Here is a 24,063-nt window from a genome sequence, read left to right as displayed (position 1 = left end):
GGGCGTGCCTCGGGATGCACACGTAACACCTCTGCTTTGCCAGCCACACCGGCTGTCGGTGCGCTTCCAGGTGCGATGCAAGGGGCCGGTTGCTGCTATAAAGCCCTCCATGGCGTAGGGTCCAGTTGCCGGAGGGTCCACCAGTCTCCCATTAGCATCTGCCTGGTCAATTCAGTCCTGCAGGGTTGGTGTGCTCCAGGTCCCAGCAGACCCCACAAGTGCGCCTTCTCCATAGCAGCACCTGCCCTCTGGTTCCCCCAGAGCTTTGGATGGCCTCCGCTCTGCTGCTGTTTAGAAGAGCCATGAAGATCTGGCTCTTTGCTCACACTGTCAGCCCTTCAAGGTACTCCAGACAGGAAACCAAAACCATAGGTACAGGTAGTCTTTTTTAATGACCATTTGTTCAGCAACCGTTCGAAGTTGCAACTGCAGCGAACAAGTGGTACTTACGACCGGTTCAAGCCGTCCCAGCACCCCCAAGGTCACGTGATCCCAATCTGGGCGCTTGGCAATTGGCTCACATGACATTGGCAGCCTCCCGCGGCCACCATTTGCAACCTTCCCTGCAGGCTTCCCACAAGAACAATAGATGGAGAAGCCTGCAGGGAGGGTCACAAGTCACTCCAGTAAGTAGCTCGCACCCTCCCTCACAAGGCAGCAGTCATCCCTGGCCCAGCCGCACTTGTGCCACACTGGCCACCCACACACTGTCCTCTGTCACTTACCGGCCTGTCAGCCTGCTTGCAAGCCACCTGGGACTCGCTGATCAACCCACTACCCTCGCCTAATGATGGAATGAGGACATCACACTTTACAACCACATCACTTAGCAACAGAAATTCCAGTCCCGGTTACTATAATTGGTAATTGCATAGCAGTACTACTACTTTTATTGTAAGGTTACAGTAACAGAACCTTGCAAGTCTGAAAGCACTCCCTCCCTCCTGCAGAGGGTCCCTTCTGAGCCGCTTTCTCCACCGCCCACCCCTTCTCTGGACTCAGGTTTCGTTTATCAGACCCTCCTCTAGGCTGTGGCTCTTCCTCTGGTCTCCCAGGGTTTTTTTTCACAGCCTTTGGTGAGGGAGAGTGAGACCCCTTGCTTCATTGCACTTGCCAGCTTTTATCTTTTATTGTTATTGTAATGACTTGGTTGTGAGCCACCCAGATTCATTGAATAGGGCAGCATACAATTTTAATAAATTATTATTATAGTATACATGGCATGCATTGTTGTTATTAAACAATTCAGGTCCATCCTGATTTACTTCCACAATTGCAATTTCTTCCTCTGGGGTACACTCAAAGAGAGTCATTGTAAAGCAGTAAAATCAGATCATTCACTTATTCATTCAAGATTATTCACAACAGAAGAAAATGATTGAGTACATGAGGAATAATTACATTAACTGGAGTCATTGAGGTTGATGGGTGGCTTAAAATGGAATACTTTAATTAAGCTTAAGCGATGAATCAGGGAGCCCCCACAACACCAGCTGAACCTGAGCTAGATTCAACTGACCTGAGCTAGATTCAACTCCTCTTAACCTGCAACTTGAGTCCTGCCCTAGACACCCAAGGACAGTGAACAGGAGTGACACGGGTGGAGTGGGCTTCACAGAGCTGCCCTCGAAGACCACTGGGACGCTTCACCTGGTCTAGAATGCAGCAGGGTGGCCAATAACGGGCACTTTTGCTTTGGAACTACACAGGTGGCCAGATTGCTTCTGGGTGTGCTTCCAGGGGCTGGCTGTAAAGCCCTGCATCGCACGGTGCCTGGTTACTTGAGGGATTGCCTGCCTCCCATAGTATCCACCTGGCGGGTCCGATTTGGCGGGATTGGCACTTGCTGGGTTCCTTGGATTAGCCAGCATCATCTATGCGACCCAGTAAGTGTGCCCTCCCTGCTGCAGCGCCTGCCCTCTGGAAGGAGGACCCCCCTGACATTCGGATAGCTGGAGCCCCTTGCTGGATGGGTGGCACACGTGGCTGTGTTGTTGGCCAGATTCACCATCTTTCCTGCTGTGCTGCCCGGATTGCGTTTCTTGATCCTGCTTCTCGCCCTGGGTGTCGGCCTGGGGGCAGGTTCACCTCGGCCGAATCGGTGCGCAAAGGCGCTGGCGCGTGAGGAGGAGAGGAGAGTCTCGCAAGGGGAGACCCGCCGTCCCGCGGATTTGCCCGTCTCCGCCAGCGACAGCGCCTTAGGAAGCACGGCCCTCGCGGCCAATTCTGCTGCCAGTGGGGTGACCCACCCCAGCGGGGAACCGCCGCCGCCCGCTGCGTGACGAGGGCGCCCCTTGCCCTCGCCTGCCTTTGCCGGGGAGACCCCGGGAGCTCCCTGCAGGCCCCGAAGAGCTAGCTGCCTCTTAGCGGTGGCCCTTCATAAGCGAGCCAACGGCCCGACGCCTCGGCTGATTCCTCCAACGGACAACCGGCCCGCGGGCTCCTCCCCTCGGCCCCGGCCGGTCGGCTCACTGCTGGGCTAAGCAGCCCGGGGGTGGCCCGGTTCCCACGAACGGTCTGGGGCTGCGACCTTGCCCGTTGTCCGCGCTTGAGAGAGAAACAAGGCGGCCCACTAAGCCGCCGGGGCTCGACGAGGGTTCCCGCAGCGCGGCCCGGTCCGGCGAGAAGCGGGAACCCCTACCTGCCCCCCTCCCCGCGGGCGGCTTTCCGCGCGCGGGAGAAGCGGCCCAGCCGGTGGCGCCGCGGGTAGCCGGTGAAGCCCCTGCCGAGGCAGCGGGAGTGCGTGGGCCCACCGCGCTCCTCCGGGGACGCAGCGCGCGGAAACTCGGCCGCGCGCCTCCGCCGCTCCTCGCCCTAGCCTCGCCTAACCGCGAGAGGCGCTTCCGCCGGCGTTTCTTGGCCCCTTCGGGACGCCGTACCGGGAACGTCTGCGCTTGCGCGACCAGGGCGAGCCGCGCGCGAGAGCGGCGTCGCGCCTCGCCTCCCGCCCCTCAGTGCGCCTGCGCGAGGCCTTGCGCGGCTTCCCCTCCCTCCCTCCCGCCGGGCGGCCCGCAGGGAGGCGGCGGCGGAGGAGCTCGAGGAGCCCGAGCCGCCCCGCGCGTCCCGCCACGAAGGAGGCGCCGCGGTGAGTCAGCGGGGATGCGCGCAGCGGGGGCGGGCGGGCGCCGGGCCGGCTGGTCGCAGCCTCCGGGCTCCTCCATCCCACGCGGCGCTCGGCGGGCCAGCCGTGTGGGGCCGGGAGCCGCGGACGGGGCCCGCGGGGAAGCCGCTGACGGCCCTCCGGAGGCGCGCTCGGGCCTCTGCGCGGCGCCCGCCGGGGGCGGCCGGTCGGTGGGTCTCACGGGCCCGGCCCGGCGCGCCGCTGCGTTCTCCCCACCCGAGCGCGGCCCCGGCCACGCTCTGCTGCGGCTCCTCCCCTCCGCGCCGAGCGCTTCTCTCTCCGCTGCCCCCTCGTCTGCCGCCGGTGGGCTGCGGGGTCGGGCGGGGCGGGGCGGGTCTGGTCTGCCGGGCCGCCCACCCGGGCCTTCCCTTCCGCGGCAGCTCGGCGCAGACCGACCTGGGGAGCTCTGCAGTGCAGCGTAGAATCCCGGAGCGAAAGTCGCCCTTCCTCTCGCCGGAAGGTGGTCCTCGTCCTTGACCCCCTGGTTCTGCTCTCGGAGGCCGCAGAGAATAAGCCCGCTCCGCCTTCCTTGGACCAGCTTCAGCTCTTGCGGTGTTCCTCCACCTTGGCAACTTCAAGAGGCATGGCCTTCAACTCCCAGAATTCCCCAGCCAGCTTGCTGGGAGTTGAAGTCCACACATCTTAAAACATGCTGGCTGGGGAATTCTGGGAGTTGAAGTCCATGCCTCTTAAAGTTGCCAAGGTGGAGAAACCCTGAACTATTGAAAGACGGCTGTTTTATCTCCCTCCAGTTGTCTTCGGTGGAACCTGCTTCAGTTTGGATTTCTCCTGAATAATTTACAGTACAGAAGTCAGCCAGGTCCAATTCATTATCGCAGTAAAAATATTATATATTTATACATTTCCCAATATGTTTTGTAAAAGCGTGGCACTGGATTTGATTGCTGAAGGATGAGGCTACATTGGGGGTGGGACTTGCCTTCCAGTGCTGCTGATACGCTTTGTACATCTCTGCTTGGTTGAGAGAAGCTCGGCTAAAATTGGGTGGCTTCACAGTGTTCTGGGATGTGTCGCCCTTCTAAGCTTATTTCACTGGTGAGTGAAATGTTTCTTTGTATCTTCACGGCAACAGTCACATTGCTGCTCCTTTGATTTGCATAGGTAAAATGCCCCTTCTTTTTCTGCCTCTCTTTGCCTCTCCAGAGAGAGGAGAAGTCCTCCTTTGAAACAACCTAATCCTGGCTTGCTGCTTTCCACAGTCATGGCTACGGAAGAGAAGAAACAGGATGCGGAATCAGCCAAAACGCAGTCAGCACCTTCCTCCTCAACCAATCAGAGCAAGGTGAGTGGAAAGTTTCTAGACTGTTGTTCTGCTGGGAAATCCAAGTAGAATTGTTTGGAAGAGTCCAAATAGCACAAAAACCTGCATTTTGCTGACAGGATGATTCAGAATATATTCCTCTTTTCTTGCTTGTGGGATTTAGTTGCTCAGGGAGCCGTAACATCTAGCATAGATGCTATCTGTGTGACAGGAGACTGCAGACTATTGTTCCATCTATTCCAATACATTATAGGTTTAATGGTAACTGCAGCTGTGCAATCATTGCATTCACTTATTCATATTCTAACTAGTAATCAATGTTTTTTGAGATACAGGTAGTTCTTGGGTTACGACCATTCATTCAGTGACCGTTCAAAGTTACAACTATATTGAACAAATGGTATTTACAATGGGTTCTTGTAGTTCCGGCTGTCGCAGCTTCTCTGTGGTCACATGATCGTGATTTCCAACATTTCCTGCCAGCTTCCCACAAGCAAAGTCAATAGGGAAGCTGGCAGGAAGTCAGAAGTCGAGGTCACATAAGGTCCTAGCTTAACAACCTGTGTGGTCCTTGCTTAACAATGGCAACTGGTACTGCTGGAACTGCCATCACTAAGCAACAGGGTCACGTGATGTCACATTTTACAACCGTGTCACTTAGCGACAGCAGTTCCAGTCCGAATTGGTGTCGTAAGCCAAGGACTACCTGTTCCTTTAATAAATAGAACAGTGAAATGTTAAAGGAAACCATGCAATTTTGGATTTGCAACAGTTAACAGGTTTGCCAGATGATCAGAACTTCCTGCAGCAAAGGAACTTTGGTCTAGGGTCAGGCTTAGTTGCAGTTAGTCCAGTTCTACTTTCCAGCTGCTTTGTTAGGAGGGTGGAAATGCAGCTGCCTCCCCGCCAGGCAGTCTTTGGCATTTGCAGATACATAGCTTCTACACAAAAAGCTTCATTTAGTTCTCAGGATGGGCAACTCTCTTCTGTAAATGCATTTTTAGACAGTCGTTAAAACTATCTTGTAATTTTTGAAGGAGCAGATTTCAAAAGTGACTCAGTACCTGCATTTGTAACATCTTGTTTTCACATACTTTTCTGTTAATTTGATTAATTCTAATAAAAGGATCATGAAACCCAGTCTGGTCTAGTGGTTAAGGGACTGGATCAGAAAACAGATGACTGAGTTCTAATCTTGCCTTAGGTGTGGAAGCCACCTGAGTGACTTTGGGCCAGTTGCTCTCTTTCAACCCTAGGAAGAAGGTACTGGCAAGCCATCTGAAAGCATTGCAATAAAACTGCAGGGACTTGTCTTTGTGGTCACCAGAAGTCAGGGCTGAGTTGATGGGCCATAACAATAAAAAGATCACCCAGTTATTATTTTATACGAATTTTTTTGCCTCCATGAAGCCAAGGGTAGCCTTCATGCGTAGCTATCCGCCAAGAGCCCACTAATTGTTTCTCTGCTGCCTGAAAGGAGGTATACAGGGACCAGGGCTTGGGGGAATCCCGTGCAATTGTGAAGTGCCTGGCAGTTGGTAGTCAAAGAACTAACTAGGGTGTGCGCTGCCCATGTTGTAAATGCTCTGCAGGAGAGATTTGTTTCTTCACTTATATTATTTTCTTTTCTCAGCCTGCACCTGTGAAACCAAACTATGCCCTGAAATTCACATTGGCAGGACACACAAAAGCCGTCTCCTCTGTAAAATTCAGCCCCAATGGGGAGTGGCTGGCCAGTTCTTGTAAGTATCCTACTCTTCCCTTCTTTTATTTCTACAACTTGTACTCCAGTTAAAGGAACTAAAATTAAAATTTTAAAGTGGAAGCCAAGTATGTGATTTTTTTTTTCATTTATGGATGTTTGTGTCACAGAATGGGTACTTCCTTCTGAACAAGCTGCTGTTCAGAACTCCATGGCCTATCCTTGGGGATGGGTTGGAAGTTCACGGCTTTTGACTGGGGTGGCTCCCTGGGAGCATATTTCACCAGTTTTGAAATGTTTGCACTGGTTCCTGGTTGTGCTCTGGATCTGTCCTTCATTTCCCTTCATAACTTGAGGATGAGATAGCTCAAGGCTGTCCTTTGACCATCTTGTCCTCTCCAGATCTTCTGGTAAATTCCCCTCCAAATCCCATTACCAGTGGAGTTGAAGCAACTGGTAACACGCTTTTTCTCCTCCAGGGCACCCAGTTGTGGAATCTCTCCTCTCTGGGAAGCTGACTTGGCTTTCCATTTGTTCCCTTTTTGAGTATCAGGTTCAGATATTTGAATGGTTTAAAGCAGTATCAATAAGATGCTATATTTTAAAATGCTGGAATTTGGTCTTCTGCTTTTTATTGCTATTTTAATTGTGCATTGTGTTACCTGTGCTCACATAACATTTTAGCTGAAGAAAAACTGAAGAAAAACTTTTCTTGATCCAGTAGGTGATCATGTCATCTGTAAAACTGGCAGAATTAGGGTTATTGTAGGTTGTCCTTAAGGCTGTGTATATGCTCAGTGTTGTAAAGAAAGCTAATTTTATGATTGGTGTAAACACTTCATAATTCTTCATTTTGCACAATACATTCTGGTTCTCCATAATCTGTACTGGGTAGAAGCAGACATTTTTGGAAGCTCCTGAATACTGGAGTTCTTTATCTGCTCACTCCTTAGTGAGCAGATTTGTGGACTGGACTTCTGCAAAGATGAAAGTGAGATTTTTCTGAAGCTGTGTTGCTTCCCAAATAAAGTGTTCTGTCCATTTCTCCTTTCCTCTGCTCCTGTAGAAACTTAACACAAATGTAGTTCATGGTATGTATCATTTGGGCAAGATTGCATGGCAGCTTGATGCCAACTCACCCTCCTGGCTGCAATCACTTGCAGTGAAGCCTCTCTTGTCTATTCCTACTGCCCTGCCTCCTCCAATTCTCATGGGGGTGAAAGACTCCTGGCCTGTGCTCCACATTTTTCTGTATTCACTCACCCTTTAAATGAACTAAGGATATCCAGAAACCTTCCCCTTGTGTAACAGGAATGGGGAGAAGCATACATAGGACTTCATATATGCTTGTCAAGGTCACTGGGCTTTAGTTTCTGGCTGACCTGACTCAGATAGAGGACCACTCCGAGGCATAACGGGAGCTGGGGGAAGCAGAAGGAGATGATTGTTCAGTCGTTAAGTTGTGTCTGACCCTTCGTGACCTCATGAACCATATCACTCCAGGCCTTCCTGTCCTTCACTGCCTCCCTGAGTTTGCTCAGGAGGAGTCACCAATTTCTAATACTGTTGTGAACTGCTTCAAGATCGATGAAAAGCTACATACAAATATTTTGATAGATGACTGGACAGGTATTCCTTGCTTACCAACAGTAATTGGGACTGGGAACTCCGTCACCAAGCGAGCCACCCTCCAGGGGAGATGGGCAGCAGATAATAATAAATAACTAAATGTGGTCGTAAGGCGCTGACATACAACAGCAATTCTGGCAGTCCCAGTTGCCGTTGTTAGGTGAATCCCACATGGTCGCAGTGTCCGGCAGTGATGTGATTGCCATTTGCAGTCTGCCAGCAGTGAAGGTTGCAAATGGTGATTGTGTCACTGTGGGACGCTGCAACATTGTAATTGCGTGCTGGTTGCTAAGCACCCGAGTCGCGATCTTGTGACTGCAGGGATGCTGCGATGGCTGCAACTATGAGAATCCGCCATAAGTACCCCTTTTTCAGCACTGTCATAACTTCAAATAGTCACTGAACGAATGGATATTAAATGTGGACTACCTGTATTTGCAGCAAAAAATGTATGGGTGGCAAACTGACCTGGTCCTTATAATCAGTCTTTTTCACTGGTGGTTTTTCCTTTTTTTTTTTTCCAGCGGCTGATAAGCTTATTAAAATTTGGGGAGCTTATGATGGCAAGTTTGAAAAAACAATGTCTGGACATAAACTGGTAAGTATGGCACATTGGGATAGGAGTTATTTGGTGCTCCTTGCAGACTTAACTGAGATTGTCCCAAGACACAGGATCCCCTTTCTTAACCAGTAAGGAATTGAGCAGAATCCTCCCCAAGAAGGAGTTGTAATAAGCCATGAGAAGGAGGTTACAGTCTGGCTTAATTATCCAGGTCTATCACTGAGGTGTCTCTCTGTAATAAAGTTAGGCAGGTCACAATTTGGGGGAAAAGGTATAAAGGGAAATGGTGTTTGCCTAGGCATCACGTGGTGTGACCTAGGGGAAGATAAATTTCTGAATTATACGACGTTTGACCACAAACACAGGGACAGACTTTTGAATGCACTTCCTAGACTGAGTAGTAAATGAACACATCAAGTTAAGCATTTGCTGGAGGAGTGCACAATGCAAAAACATCCTCCTTCTGTGTATACCTGTGTATACCTGTACACCTGTCCCTCTCCTTCGAATGAAGACTCTTCCAAGTCAAGCTAATTCCTTGTGACTTCCCGTGTAGGTTTTTTGGCAATCTTACGAACGAGATTACTGTTGCTACTTTCTGCATTTTATTTTTTTTTTAACTTTCACATTTAATCTATAGCCCTGGGGTTGTAGCTTTGGAACCAACCAAATCTGTAACTGCTGAGAGCTTCTCATGATCAACCAAAGTCTGCTGGTCCTGCCAGCTGTCGGAGGTGAATAACATGGGATGAATGAGAAGTAATTGCAAAGATACTTTTTCTGTTTTGCAGGGCATCTCTGATGTTGCTTGGTCATCTGATTCTAATCTTCTTGTCTCTGCCTCGGATGACAAAACTCTCAAAATTTGGGATGTCAGCTCGGTAAGAAGTTTTATTTTTTATTTATTTATTATCAAACTTGTATGCTGCCCATCTCCCCCAACGGGTGACTCTGGGCGGCTCACAATAATAAAAAAGGAAAAAACACAAGTCCCTCCAAGCATGGATAAAATCTATAAATAATTAAAGAACATATATTAAAAATGCCCTAAAACCTCCTATAATTTTTAGCCCTAAAAACCTGCAAGATGCTGGGGGGGGGACAAACCCATCACCCACCAGCCATCTCCACAGGTGCGGGCCCCCCTCTGGCCCCCAGGCCTTCTGGCAGAGCCAGGATTTGATCCGTTTCCTGAAGGCCATGAGGGAGGGGGCACACCGGATCTCAGGAGGCAGGATGTTCCATAGGGCGGGAGCTGCAGCAGAAAAGGCTCTCTGCCTAGACCCCACCAATCGAAATTCCTTGACTGGTGGGGTCTGCAACCTGCCCCTTCTGCTGGACCGAGTGGGGCAGGCTGAAATGATTGGGGCAAGGCGGTTCCTCAGAATAACTCAAATCAAGTTATTGATTTATTGATTTTAATCCCCAAAAACTTTACTGTTGGAGAGACACCTTGATTCCGACATATGCCCTGATTCAACAGAAGTCCCTCGTGTTTCAGTCAGGGTTAATTGCAGTGGTTAATTTCTGAGGACATCTGTTTCTGTTGTCTGCCTTAAATATATAACTTGAAGTGCTTGCTTAGGAGTTTCTTCTGACAGTTCCATGATCAGATAACCTTTACTAATAGAGTTGACGGCTTCAGCGGTGTTTAATCCTTTTGTATGTATAGTGGGGCAAAAAAGTATTTAGTCAGCCACCAATTGTGGCTGCTCCCACTTAAAAAGATGAGAGAGGCCTGTAATTTTCATCATAGGTATACCTCAACTATGAGAGACAAAATGGGGAAAAAAATCCAGAAAATCACACTGTCTGATTTTTAAAGAATTTATTTGCAAATCATGGTGGAAAATGAGTATTTGGTCACCTACAAACAAGCAAGAGGTCTGGCTCTCACAGACCTGTAACTACTTCTTTAAGAGGCTCCTCTGTCCTCCACTCGTTACCTGTACTAATGGCACCTGTTTGACCTTGCTATCAGTATAAAAGACACCTGTCCACAACCTCAAATAGTCACACTCCAAACTCCACTATGCCCAAGACCAAAGAGCTGTCGAAGGACACCAGAAACAAAATTGTAGACCTGCACCAGGCTGGGAAGACTGAATCTGCAATAGGCAAGCAGCTTGGTGTGAAGAAATCAACTGTGGGAGCAATAGTTAGAAAATGGAAGACATACAAGACCACTGATAATCTCCCTCGATCTGGGGCTCCATGCAAGATCTCACCCCGTGGGGTCAACATGATCACAAGAACGGTGAGCAAAAATCCCAGAACCACACGGGGGGACCTAGTGAATGACCTGCAGAGAGCTGGGACCAAAGTAACAAAGGCTACCATCAGTAACACACTGCACCGCCAGGGACTCAAATCCTGCAGTGCCAGACGTGTCCCCCTGCTTAAGCCAGTACATGTCCGGGCCCGTCTGAAGTTTGCTAGAAAGCATATGGATGATCCAGAAGAGGATTGGGAGAATGTCATGTGGTCAGATGAAACCAAAGTAGGACGTTTTGGTCTAAACTCAACTCGTCGTGTTTGGAGGAGAGAGAATGCTGAGTTGCATCCAAAGAACACCATACCTACTATGAAGCATGGGGGTGGAAACATCATGCTTTGGGGCTGTTTTTCTGCAAAGGGACCAGGACGACTGATCCGTGTAAAGGAAAGAATGAATGGGGCCATGTATCGTGAGATTTTGAGTGAACACCTCCTTCCATCAGCAAGGGCATTGAAGATGAAACATGGCTGGGTCTTTCAGCATGACAATGATCCCAAACACACCGCCCGGGCAACGAAGGAGTGGCTTCGTAAGAAGCATTTCAAGGTCCTGGAGTGGCCTAGCCAGTCTCCAGATCTCAACCCCATGGAAAACCTTTGGAGGGAGTTGAAAGTCTGTGTTGCCCAGCGACAGCCCCAAAACATCACTGCTCTAGAGGAGATCTGCATGGAGGAATGGGCCAAAATACCAGCAACTGTGTGAAAACCTTGTGAAAACTTACAGAAAACGTTTGACCTCTGTCATTGCCAACAAAGGATATATAACAAAGTATTGAGATGAACTTTTGATATTGACCAAATACTTATTTTCCACCATGATTTGCAAATAAATTCTTTAAAAATCAGACAATGTGATTTTCTGGATTTTTTTCCCCATTTTGTCTCTCATAGTTGAGGTATACCTATGATGAAAATTACAGGCCTCTCTCATCTTTTTAAGTGGGAGAACTTGCACAATTGGTGGCTGACTAAATACTTTTTTGCCCCACTGTATATAAAAACACGGAAGGTTTGTTGCCTGTGTCCCTGCCCTGTCCTCCAGGAGAAAGTCAGGGAGGGCAGGCAGGAAGAGGCTGCTCTGTCTTGATCTGCTTCTGGCCTTGGTTGGTTGGTATGGAAAACAGTGCTTCAGGAGAGTAAAAAGGAGGTTCATGAAGCTGCTGTGCTTCAAAAACAGTCCTCAAACTTGCTCTTCTTTTCCAGTGCAGCTTTTTTTCCCCATTCAGGTAGAGATAGGCGGTTCAGGTTGTAGATTAGCTAGGAAAGAATTGAATGTTGGGCAGAGGAGTTATGGATGCTCTCCTTTAGGGAATCCTTTAGCAGAAGTAGTATCTGCTTTCTGCATGAATCATGGAATGTAAAGATCAGAAGGGGTGTTGGAGAGCAACTACTGCAGGAATCTACCCAGTGCAGAAATCTACTACTACAGCATTCCCACAGAAGGCCCTTCAGCCTTTGCTTAAACATCTTCAGCCAAGGAGGCAGCCATTCCATTGATGAGCAACCCATAATTCTGGGAAATTTTTCCTGATGTCCAGCCAAAATCAATTTCCTTGCAATTTAAACCCATTCTCCTGGAAGAATCTTGAACAATTTATCTTCTAAATGATGGTCCTTCAGGCACTTGAAAACAGCCATCATGTCTCCCTGTAGAGCTTCTCTTTTCCAATTAAACATCCCTAAGAACCCCAATTATTCCTCATAATTTTTTCCTTGCCAGTTCCTTGCCATCTTAGTTGGTCTCCTTTGGCCAGTCTCCAGTCTGTCAGTGTCCTTCCTAAAATCTACTGCCCAGAGCTGGATGCAGTATTCTAGGGGTGGGCTGCCCAACAGAGGATAGAGATGAATGATGACTTCTCTTGACCTTGAGACTTGACTTTGGTTGATGTGGCCTAGGATTGTATTGGCCTTTGGCTCAAGTTCAGCTTGTGATCCACCAAGATACGCAGATCCTTTTTACCTGTACTGCTGTCCAGAATGGTTCCCTACCCCTAGGCCTTTGATTTTTCCTGCCCAAACACAGGACTTTGCATTTGTCCCTGTTGGTTTCTACCGATTATTCCAGCTTGTCAAGATTCTCTTGAATAGCAATAGACATTTGCTCTCCCCTTTTTTCTGAACCCTCATCCAAGTAATTTATAAGCATGTTGAACACACAGGCCCTAGAGGAGTACCCTGCACTCTGTCACTCACATCTGAGCATCTACCATTCCTCTGGCTTGAAACAGAATCATTGAGGTACTTTTGTTGGGTGTAACAGTGCAGCCAGATCTGCATCCATCTAATGGTGGCAGCTATTGAATTATTTTTAAATTCTTGGCCAGAGGTATGCATGAAAGAGAAAATGTATTTTGTTTTGAAACCACTCTAGACTAGCAGAAGCAAAATGAGTGATTTTTAAAATCATTGTTCTGCATTTCAGCAAAAACAAAATCTGCAGGGATTCCGGAGTGATTTTACAGGGTGAAAAGGACAGAGCTGGTGCATGTATTTCATTGTCATGGCTGATCATTCAAAAAAAAAATAATTACAAAGCAACACAGAAACGTTGTGCATTATACATCTCTTCTCAGTTATAGAGGGCTGGTCTTTGACCACTTCCCAATCTGAAAATTTTGAATGAGATAATGTTCATTCTGCTAGATAAGGCTTTGACAGTGTTGCACTAATGCTTGTCCTGTGGACAGAAAGGCAAGATAGAAATCAAACCGGTGACTAAAGAAAGAGGGACTGGAGGTGTCTGAGTGGTCTTCAGAAGGTAGGCACATTCACTGCCTCCCCCAGCCAGCATGCAGTCCTGATGCTGCTTGGTTAGAAGAGCCCGTCGGACCGGATCAGAGTGAGCACAGCCTTGCATGGCTTTCTGGAAGGACAGCCTCCTTCACGTGGCCCTGTGATGTGAATTCACCAAGTGAAACATGCGTTCTGTGAACAAAGGTGCCCGTTGGCCTGTCCGGAACCAAGGGTCAGCTTCATCTGTCGGTTCCAAGTTGCTGAAGGAAGTGTTCCCCCTCTCCCATTTTTCAGAAGTGAAATTTGGACAGACCTGGATGTATTTCTTCTCCCACTCAGAGCTCTGAGGAAAGAGCCAAGCATATCACCAGCCACCTTTCCAGCATCTGAGTCCATTTTCGTTCTTTCTGCAAAGTTTGTGGGTGGAGCTCCCTATAAAAATGCATCTCTCTCTCTCTTTTTCTCTAGGGCAAATGCTTAAAAACTCTGAAGGGGCACAGCAACTATGTCTTCTGCTGCAATTTCAACCCCCAGTCAAACCTTATTGTCTCGGGATCGGTAAGCATCTGGTTGAGAAAGACTTCCATTCATAGGCAGAAAGGAGTGGGTGACCTCTCAGGGAGATGCAGCTGGACAGGCGCCCTTAGTTTTGCTTGCTGCAGAGAGAAGCCCCACATCTCCTGAGTGAAGTTCGTTCAGCCGGCAGTCATTTCATGTGGAGAAATTAAGCACTTCCACATGAGAATTTTCTTCCATGGGTATTTGACATTTTAAATCACTGGCCCCCCAGAACAGATGCTGCTCAGATATTGCATAAGGAGAAACTGCCACGCAAGCCCCATCAGTCTCTCATGTCACTGCGTGAAATGGAGGCACAGCTGCTTTTTAGGGTTCCATAGCAGGGAGCTGGAAAGACCCCTGGGAAGCTATGGTGCCCCCTTTCTCCACTGAGGCGGGAGGTAGCGTTCTGACTCTTCTGTTCAGAGGTAAGGTGGCTCGTAGCCTCTGCATGGGACGCAGAGCTCCTCCCCATTGCACTGCTTGTGTCCAGAAAAATGAGAAGCCCTCATTCTGGTGCTGGAGGAATACAAGCTCCCCATGGAGGACTGCTCCAGAGCGTCAGGAGCTCGTCTGCCTAAGCGGAAATCCCTCAAGGTCTTCGAGGCTCTGCAAAGCACAGCTTTTGAATGTCTCCCCTGCTTCGTTTCCAGTTTGATGAAAGTGTGAGGATATGGGATGTAAAAACTGGGAAGTGCCTGAAAACGCTGCCGGCTCATTCCGATCCCGTTTCTGCTGTAAGTTCTCTTTGGGTGAATCGAGATAATGTTTGCCTCTTTAAGATGATTGGTCAAGGGTATTCCTCTGTGGGGCAATTAAAGGGAATGGCCCAGGAGCTGGTTTCCTTGCTTCCCTCTGCCCCCAAATGGCAATGTCTTTTCTTGCCTTCAGGTGCATTTTAACCGCGACGGTTCCCTGATCGTATCCAGCAGCTACGACGGTCTGTGGTGAGTAAGGAGGAAAGGAAAGCCACCTGAAGGGCTGTGCAGGTCCCCGTGTGTCCACTTGGGCTTGGCAGAAGCAGGTGCATAGGCAGAGCTGCAAACCATTCTTGCGCTGGGGGGAGGGAGTTGCAGACCTGGCTGGGGGGGGGCACACGTCCCTTGAATTAACACTGGCTCCACCCTCGATTTTGAAAAAAGGCACAAGCGTGGTTTCTTGCCACATGGCGGAAATCCGGTGAAGACTCACAGGCTGGGTTCCCACCTTCATCCCTAAGCTGAGGGCAAGGGAATGCCATTCTTGTAGCCAGAGAATGTGTCCTGCAGAGACACCAGACCTCTTCTGGCCTGCTTTGCGCCACTGGCTACTACAGTGCCTGGATCCCCCCGTATACCCCGCCTGAATTTAGTTGGGGTTGAACATCTGCAGTCTCTGTTTTGCAAGTCTCTCTGACTCTTTCCCCCAGAAGCCCCCACACTTGGAGATGGACTGGAGAATGATGGGCTTTCTATTGAGGGAGGGACTTTCAGAGGAGGGCCATGGGTTTATTCCTCTTTTGTGTTAACAGCGTTGTATTCCTTTTCTCTCTTGGGCTGAATAAAGCTGCTTTTTCTGTGCTTTACGATGAGCTCCTGCCTTTTGCAGACACCTCCCGTGACCCTGTAGGGCTCTGAGAAGGACAGGATGTAGGGGAAGCAGCACTGGGGCCTGGACCTTTGGTTTTTGCTTGGTCCAAGGGTCCCTCAACCTTTGCCAAGGCTCAAACTGTGCATTTGTCCCCCCCACTCCCAATCTGGGCTATTTTCCCCTTTCTGGGAACGCAAGGGGCAAAATTGGAAGCTTAAGACCTCAACCCTGCCCAGAGCCCCCATATGCAGAAAGGCAACCGCAGCTTCTCCTGCTTTGCCATCCCCTTCCTGCTGTTTGCTGTTTCCCCTGATTAAAAACAAAGCCTTCGGGGTCGGGCTGCCTTTCCTCCCAGCGGCCCCACTCTGGGTCACATGACAGGCGGGGGGGCTTAGAACAGAGCCATCGGTGGCATTCCCAGCCCTGCCCAGCTGCCCCTCCCTCCCGCAAGGTAGCCGGGGAGGGCATTTCTGGGCTCTTTTCCCCTGCAGCCTCCGCCTCCCACCGCACCCAGCGTGCTCTCTTCCCTTCCGCGTTCGCACAGCCCCTGTTCCTCACTGCTTTCCGAGACCCCGTTGGGGTGGAGAGTATAAAAAGAAAAGGCAGCAGTGTTTTCTGTTATTGTAGAAGAAACTTTCATTTGAAAAGGTCTCTTCACCCTAATGTGTGAAGAGAAAACATGCTGCAGGGGAAAATTCTGCTATATCCAACCTGCAAAAAATTAATAAGAACATTGAAAAAGAACAAACCCAAGCATGTTAAATTAAAACCAAATGGGGTTGGTGGGGAGAACCGTCCTGCTCCTGGGAGCCTGTGGCCCGCAGCACCTGCACGAAGCCAGGGGAGCCATCAAGCTGCCAGTAGCTGCGCATCCTGTCCTGGGAATAAAGAGTTGTGGCGGGCCGGCGGGTGATTAATGGCAGCTTCCTGGGTGAGTGCCAGGAATCCTCAGAGCCATGGTGTGGCATGAGCCCCTGACAGCCTTGAGTGCACCTGAGTAGCATTGTGCGTCGTCTTTTTTTATGTGCCACCAGTTTCCCAATGAACTCATGGTGGTCTGTGGTAGAGAGTAAGGAAGGCGACCTTGACAGAAATATGTGGGAGCCGTTCCCTAGGTGAAAGGGGCCGAAGCACTTTTAGGTCCTGGGAAACGAGGTAACGTTCAGAAGTGGCCCAGGCAGGTGCCTCCCTTAAGCCCCTGAATTATATGGAGGAGGTCCAGCACAGGGAGGCTTGCAAGATTCTGTTCTTAGAGCCAGTTTCAGTGAAATTTGCCTTCCTGGTCTAGTCTACCTCGTGGGGCTGCTGCCTGTTGAAATCAGTTAAAATGGAGGGAAGAGGAGAAACTGCCATAGTTTGATGCAAACAATGTCTCTGTTGTCCCCCCACCCCCGGTCCTCCCACTCTTCCAAAAAATCCTGGGCTGGAAGCTTGAAAAATCAGAATCCCAGCACCCCTGAAAATTGTGGAGATGGTTGGGGCAAATTATGGGCTTAATGCAGAACAATACCTCCATGTCTCTGTCTCAGAGATAGGAACGTGGTGGGTTGTGGTCAGGCCAAGCTGAAGCCTGGAACATTTTTCTCACTCCTGGTTTTCTCTGAGAAAAGCCCAAAGTGTCTTCAGGGCAGCAGGGTAAGCCTGGCCCCCTCCCCTCCTCCTGTGCATCAGCCTGCCTGACCTCCCCCCTGCCACCAGGGTTAACTTTGAACGCAGCCCACCCTGATCACCCCAGCACTTTCCTTCCCCTGGCCTCTGCTCAGCTGCCTCGTTGTGTCTATTGCACATGGAAATCATTCCTAGCTTTTGAAGACAGACCATTTCTGGACAAAAGATTCTTTGGAGGGAAATCCTGAAAGCTTAGTATTAAAAAAAATAAAGAAATTCCTGAGTTCTTTGCTCTAAAATGTACCCGTGCTGGGAAACAGAATTAGTGAAGTTGCCCTGATCCAGATGCTACAATCACAAGCTTGTTAGTCTCAGCTAGGAAAGGTCTGCGTTTCCTGTCAAAACCAAGTGAAGGATGCTACCGGACTTTGTTCTGGCAGTTTCCATTCAGAGTGCCCTGGCTCTGCTGAGTGTGTGTGCGTGTCCGTCCGTCCGTCCGTCCCCCAAGCTTTTCTGCATGACTAACATGACTCTCCCTTGGCGTTGCAGTCGGATCTGGGACACGGCTTCTGGCCAGTGCTTGAAAACATTGATTGGTGAGTTGGCTCCACTCCAAAAGGAATTGGCGCAAACAAATCCCTGTTTCACCATGTTGGACTTAAAACAGTGCTTTCTTTCTTTCTTTCTTTCTTTCTTTCTCTCTCTCTCTTTCAGATGACGACAATCCCCCTGTGTCTTTTGTAAAATTCTCTCCAAATGGCAAATATATTCTAGCAGCAACTCTGGATAAGTAAGAGCCAAAGAATGCCATTCCGATTTTCAAAAGAAAAATAATTGCAGTAGGAAGGAGGGAACCGCTGACTGAGGTTGTGGGGAAAGGCCCTCTGTGCATCTAGCCCTGAAGAGCTCGGGGCCAGCTTGTGTCTTGATTTCCTAGGCTAGATGTGAAAAACTCGGGGGGCAGAGTCTTTAGCCCAAAACACCTTCAAAGGTTTTTGCCAAGCTGTAATTGTAAAAGTGGCAGAAAGGAAACTATTTTAAGTACATGACTGGAGAATAATCATATTTGCAAGATTTAATATTAAAAAAATGGCCTCAGCGGTTTTCCAGGCGCTGTCTGGTCCTCCTTGAAGAACAGCCCCTGGCCCTGGAAGAAACTCCGGGGGCGGGGGGAGAAAGAGGCACAGCGGGGATTCCTCTGTCCTCTGTTTGCAGAAGGCAAAATGCTGGACCAGGTCAAGTTAGGCCCAGGGCGTTATGTTGGCATGGCCTGGATTCCAGAGAACCATGGTAAGAGCTGTGCTGAGAAAATGGCTCTGTGCACATACTTCTACAGGGAGAGTTCCTGAGGGCCACGTGGCCAACCACTCCGTAGCCTGGAGCTTTATGAGTTTGCAGGACCTGCTTTTTGTTATATGAGAATCAAAAGATCCAGATCGCTTGCACCAGCCTTTGGTTGCATCGCAAATCAGCTCTAGATCCCATGTGAGATAAGAACAGTAGGATCTATCACAGTGTTTCTCACCCTTGGCAACTTTCAGATGTATGGACTTCAACTCCCAGAATTCTCAGCAATGGCCACACTGGCTGGGGAATTCTGGGTACTGAAGACTACACATCAGGAGGTTGCCAAGGGTGGGAAACACTGGTCAACAGTATTGTAGTCTCAGTGTTAGCACCTTGCAGAAATACTGATTGGGAGTTCCTGGTTTTAATTATTCTCTTAAAATGCTTTAATTCTGTTTGCAATTATCTCATTCTTCCCTCAGGCAATTCAGTGAGCCCTACAGAGTTTATTCCCCCCTGTATTTTTATAACAGCTCTTATTTAGGCTCCAAATTTAGAAGTAGCCTAGGATCCTCCAAACAGAGAAGTGGTTAAGTAAAGAATAAACTCCAAAAGATAAATATTCAGGTGTGGTTCTAAAACTCTTTCAAGGAGGGGAAAAACAGATGGTGTGAAAGAACAGGTGGAGACGGGCAAGAAGGCAAAAGTGGGGAGCGAAGGGAAGATGGGGGCCCTAAGAAACCTGAAGGCCAGTAGATGGTTGTGGTGGGAAAAGAAAGACGTGTTGGATCATTCTGTGGGCCTCTCTAACCAGATCTTTCCCCCCCATCCTTCCCTCCAGCACTCTAAAGCTTTGGGACTACAGCAAAGGGAAGGTGAGTTCCTGTGTTTCCCTTAAAAAATCAGCTGAATCCAGAAGATCCTCCAATGAACCCATAGAATGGTTGGTTAGTTTAAAACCCTCGTGTGTTTATACAGAAACAGATGGCACTGCCTTCAGTGTGACAAGTGCATTAAGAAGTCTTAGACTAACCATACGTACTGTTAGCTTTATTTCTTACTGTCCTCCCACAGTAGAAGCTCAGTTCAACAGTAATTTGAAACTGATGCAGTAGCCCCCTTCTGTTTGACAAATAACTTCCAAAGTCCAGTTTCTGAATATTCTCAGACCATTAAAACCTATCATGTGTGACCACAGAGTTGGGAAGGGTGCAGCCGATATATCTGGAGCAGAAGTTCCCTCTTTGTCCAGAGACCAATCTTTGGGGAAAGTCTGCAGCTTTTCAAGTGGGAGCCAACCCCACCCCCACCCTCTGTGCCAGCAGTCTTGCCCTATCTTGGCTCTACTGCTGGGATGTGATAGGTTGTTCTGTGGCCTTCTGTTTTCCAGTGCCTCAAGACCTACACGGGCCACAAGAATGAGAAGTATTGCATCTTTGCCAACTTTTCTGTTACTGGCGGAAAGGTGAGAATCTCTTTTCTGAGCGGTTACACAGCCCAGATGTACAAGAGGACCCGGTGCGTTTCCCATCAGTCCAAATCCTGCCTGAGCAACAGTGCAGAACAGTGTGCAAGTTCAGAGGCAGGGCCTGGGTGAAGGCAAGGCAGCCACAGCTCCTTTCGAGGGAGCAGCATCTAGGGTTTGGCACTGGGTCTGACCTGGAAGACTTGCCTTTTAAAGAAATGGGCGGGCAAGGAGCGCCTGTGGTTGCCGAGGACTTGCAGAGTGTCGACTGTGAGGCAGGAGGCTGCTTCCCCCCTTGTGATGTGCGTCCCCCCAGATGAGAAGAAATGGAGGTCTTGATGCTTTAGAAAACCACCTAGGGGCGGGAGGGGTGGCCGGTAGGAGTGGTGAAGCAGGGGAAAGCCTTGGTGATGTACGGAGCAGAGTGGGAAGCGGCCCTTGCCATTGGACCTGCGGTCGCTGGGCCCATGCATGCTCCGTCCTCCTGTTCTGAATGCATTTCTTTTCTTTAGTGGATCGTATCGGGTTCGGAGGACAACCTAGTTTACATTTGGAACCTCCAAACAAAAGAGATTGTACAGAAGCTGCAAGGGCACACAGGTAGGCTCTCTTGGGGCGCTTTGGGCAAAGCCCAGATGTTGGAGAGGCAGCCAAATGTGTAAGCTGAACGCTCTGGCTTGGAAGCCACCTTAAGGGGGATGCGATGCAGCTGCCTTTCGGGGCTGTGTGAGAGCCCCCTCGCATGCTGTCAGCTTTGCTAAGGGGGTGGCCTGGAAAGCTGGAGCTTTGGGGAGAGCTTAACGTCCAAGCGCTTCCAGCTTCACGCCCAGAACATCTTTAAGGAGGCCCCTTTGGACCTGCTGCCTTAGCCTGGAACTGTAGGGCCCCAATCCGGCGTTCCGGCCCGCTGCCTCCGGCTTCTCTCCCGCTGTTTGCCCTCAGGATTCCCTCCCACCTGCTGAGAGACCCCCCAAAGGAGGAATCCTCGTTCCAGCCTAGAGGGAAGGATGCAGGGCGTTAACTGGGCTCGGGTCCTGGGGCAGCGATTGTCCCTGCCATGAAGCCACAAACAGTCGAAGGGGTCTCCCTGGCCTGGACGGGAATATTGGGGACTCCTGCTTAGAGTAGTTGTGCCCTCCCACTGCCTCAGGCTCCTCTTGAGCACATCTCCACGGTAACCGCATCCAGAGTGGCTTGCACATGATCACGATGCAAGCGTTACGATTATGTAACTGTTAATAAAAAAGTGAAGAGATTGTGCCATGCACTGCCATTCACTAGGAATGTAAGAACCCAGCCATGAAGGTAGCCCACCTGCCTCCTGTCCAGCTGCAGCCGCTGGTCCTGGCCGGCTCCCGCCATCTTGGGGGCGGTCGGAGCCCCCCTTCCAGCCCCCTGGCCAGGCAGAGAATGGGGAGCGGCTCCTGCAGGTTGGCCCCCTTCTGCTGCACGACGCAGGGAGAGCTTTGCCCGCCCCGCCCTGCCCTGCCAGGCCGCAGTCAGGCGTCGAGCGTGCGGCGGTTCTTTGCCACCGTGGCCTTTGGCTGCAGCAGGGAGGCTGACGGCAGCCGTTTGTATGCCAGCGAACGGGCCAAGGCCATGCCCAGAATTCTTTTAGCCCACGGGGTCACGGACCTTCTTGGCAAATGGCAGCCTCTGCTGAGGTGGAAGTGGGTGAGGCCTGTCCTTTGAGGCTCCTTGGAGCAGAGCGGCGCTTGGGTTGGCAACCTGAAGTGGGCTTCCGGTGCTGGGCCCAGACACTCTCGTGCTGGTTGGTAATGGCGTCTCGGTCCCTTTTTCCAAACAGACGTCGTGATCTCCACAGCTTGCCATCCGACCGAAAACATCATCGCCTCTGCAGCCCTAGAGAATGACAAGACCATTAAACTTTGGAAGAGTGACTGTTAAACGCTTTTGGCACCGACATCACGTGGAGACTGTTGGGGTGGTGTCCATAAAATGGGAGGGTATTTCGTGTTTGTGTTTTTTTAAAAAAGGAAAAAAACCCACATTTCAGCCGCATTAGCAGGAAACCCGGAGTGATTTTTAAGAGGGAAGGTGCAGCGTCGCTTGGCGGAGAACAGAAGCTTCCTTTTCTTTTGCCTGTTCCTTTTGTTGGGCCCCTCCCTGGTTTTGCTCAGAGGAAGCAGTTGCCCTGTGCCTGGAGGGGGAGGGTGTCCCGTCCCCCACAGCTAGAAATAAGGTGGATCTTTTTAAAGTTCTTATTTAAGCCCTAGCTCAGTGACCCTTAAATGGAAGAGCTCAGCGGTTAACAATATGCCTCATCACGAAAGACAAAAGGATATTTTTAATGCGACCAAATGAGTGTGTATTGTGTTGTCCCGCTTCTACCCAGTTTCAAGAGCCCTTTCCTCCGTGTTGTGCGCTCTGATAGATGCTATTGCGGTGAAAATCTTCAAGGCTTTTCCCCTCTTAGCTGCCCCCCTGGAAAAAAGAACCAGCTCTTGTGACCCTTTTTTTTGTTTCTACTTTTTAAAACCATTCTGGCAAATTTCACAATATGTGTACAGTTACTTCAGTGTAAAAAGTTTTTTTATCTGGAAAATTTCTCTGTATGAACTTGTATTGCTAATAGTATGACTGTATCTTTTCTGGCGTTGACACTTTTTCATCCTTTTCCTTTCTTTTATGGCGCTCTTGATATCTTACACATCCGAGACAGTGACCATATGACAGAATAAAAAATGGGATTTAATGTGGTTGACAGCAGGATCAGCTGGCTGGCGTGTGTGTGTTTGGAGGGTGGCATTCAAGGCAGTGTTACCTGGGACGCCTGTAGCTTGCTTCAGACAAACGCATCAATGGAGCGTGCCCGGGGAGGGTCAGGCCCCCCTGGTTGGGACTCCAGCCGCCCAGGGGGCTAGCCTCTTCTCTTCCCCTTGCAAACTCCCGTTGCTCCAGGAACTTTGGCCAAGAAGGAGCCCGGGGTGTTCCCGAGGGCAGGTGGCGGGTCAAGGTGGCTGCCCCACTTGGAGGACTGTTGCAGAGCCCCCCAGGGTGGGGGCGTGGGGGGGCTGGCGCTGCCTGAAGTGCGTGCTGAGGCTTTTTGGGCCTCTCAACGGGATGGGTGCGAGACGAGACGTTTCCACTGCAGCCTGGTTCGGAGCACTGCCTCTCAAGAGCACCTTCGGCCGGGAGAGTCCAGCACTGTGGGGAGGGCAGATTCCAGGAGTAACCGGGAGCAGGGCATCGGGGCCAGTCAGCCAGGCTTGGGCTGAGGCTCGGCGCCCGCAAGAGAAGGGGATTGAGAAGCACAGCTAGGAACCCAAAGCAAGCGGCAGGACGCGCGCTCCCCCCCAGTTCATTTTTAAGGATCCCCAGACACCTCTGCGGTAGCCTCCTTGGCAGCGATTTCCTTTTAGGGTTTCTCTTCTGATAACTTGCCGCTCTAGCCTGCGGCCCTAGGATCTCCTGGTAGTCTCCGATCTGAGCCCTCACAGGGTCTGACCCTGCTTAATTTTCCAGAGGTGCCACCTGGCCGGTTTTAGCGTGGCAATAATGGATCCCAACCAAAGGGGTGGCCTTGGTTGCCAATTCAAAAAGCTGCCATGGTCACACGGTTCTGTTTAGCTACTTCAGAGAAGGGGGAGCTCTGTTAAAGGAGAGCAAGCACTTAAGTGAGATGCCCGCTGCTTAACGGAGTGCCCTCTGGCAGGATTGTCCGAAGGGGGTGGAGATTCGCAGAGGGCAAGTATGGCCAGCTGCAGCAAAAGCAAGGAGTAGAGCCCTCAGCGAGAGGTTAGCAGGCTGTGCTGCCCTCTGCCCCAAAACTGGTTAGATGCCACGAAGTAAGTGGCAGCGCCTTAACCATATGCGTGTTGCACAGGCCGCGAGGGCCTCTTCCATCCTTATCAAGGGGAGTGCTAACCTTCTCTCCTTTCATACAACACGAAGTGAACCACCGCCCCAGCGCTATTTAAACCTCAGGGAACAGCAAGCCTCTAGGTTACAGCGAGGAAAGGGGGCTTGTAGGAGCTTCGGCCGTCTTTGCTATCTCCTAACACTGGGTTAATGCAGAATAGACCTTCAGTGCAACAGAGCTGCAAATCCAAAGCAACTAATTGGATTCTTCGACACCAGCGACCGCTTTCCCATTCAGCCCGCGATAATATATGCACGGTTTTTATCCAATCGGGATGCAAAACGCGTCTTCTCTTGGCCTCTTTGCGAAACAAGCAAGGCGTTTATTCACACCCCGAAACTCCCCGACGAATATGGAGCCTCGCGATAACCGAATCATCGCCGAGAG

The 24,063-nt window shown here is 50.1% G+C and overlaps 1 protein-coding gene and 1 non-coding gene across 4 annotated transcripts; one reads left to right on the top strand and one right to left on the bottom strand.

The window, feature by feature from the left end:
* The first annotated feature begins 2,928 nt into the window (after positions 1–2,928).
* On the top strand, positions 2,929–21,780 carry WDR5 (WD repeat domain 5). 3 transcript variants are annotated; one of them, XM_088147240.1, is made up of 14 exons: positions 2,929–3,085; positions 4,286–4,424; positions 6,037–6,145; positions 8,259–8,332; positions 9,088–9,177; positions 13,775–13,864; positions 14,518–14,601; positions 14,756–14,811; positions 17,591–17,637; positions 17,756–17,831; positions 19,170–19,203; positions 19,719–19,793; positions 20,306–20,393; positions 21,601–21,780. In XM_088147240.1, exons 2-14 carry the CDS (start codon positions 4,344–4,346, stop codon positions 21,699–21,701), a joined length of 1,005 nt encoding a protein of 334 aa, XP_088003366.1. In that variant the 5' UTR covers positions 2,929–3,085; positions 4,286–4,343; the 3' UTR covers positions 21,702–21,780. The 3 variants fall into 3 exon arrangements, with proteins under 3 accessions (XP_088003366.1, XP_088003367.1, XP_007428489.1); XM_088147241.1 differs by having other exon boundaries at positions 2,936–3,085; positions 4,342–4,424; XM_007428427.4 differs by lacking the exon at positions 2,929–3,085 and adding an exon at positions 3,994–4,177.
* A 1,799-nt stretch (positions 21,781–23,579) lies between these two features.
* Positions 23,580–23,704, bottom strand: LOC112540671 (U6atac minor spliceosomal RNA). Its single transcript, XR_003084743.1, has one exon. It is a non-coding gene; the product is annotated as a U6atac minor spliceosomal RNA (small nuclear RNA).
* Between the last annotated feature and the right edge of the window lie 359 nt (positions 23,705–24,063).

This window comes from Python bivittatus, unplaced genomic scaffold (assembly GCF_059951505.1).
Source record: "Python bivittatus isolate LINGU-HERP-01145 unplaced genomic scaffold, Pbiv_v1 ctg000160_np1212, whole genome shotgun sequence".
Classification (NCBI taxonomy): Eukaryota; Metazoa; Chordata; class Lepidosauria; order Squamata; family Pythonidae; genus Python; species Python bivittatus.
This window is presented reverse-complemented; position numbering and strand designations above follow the sequence as displayed.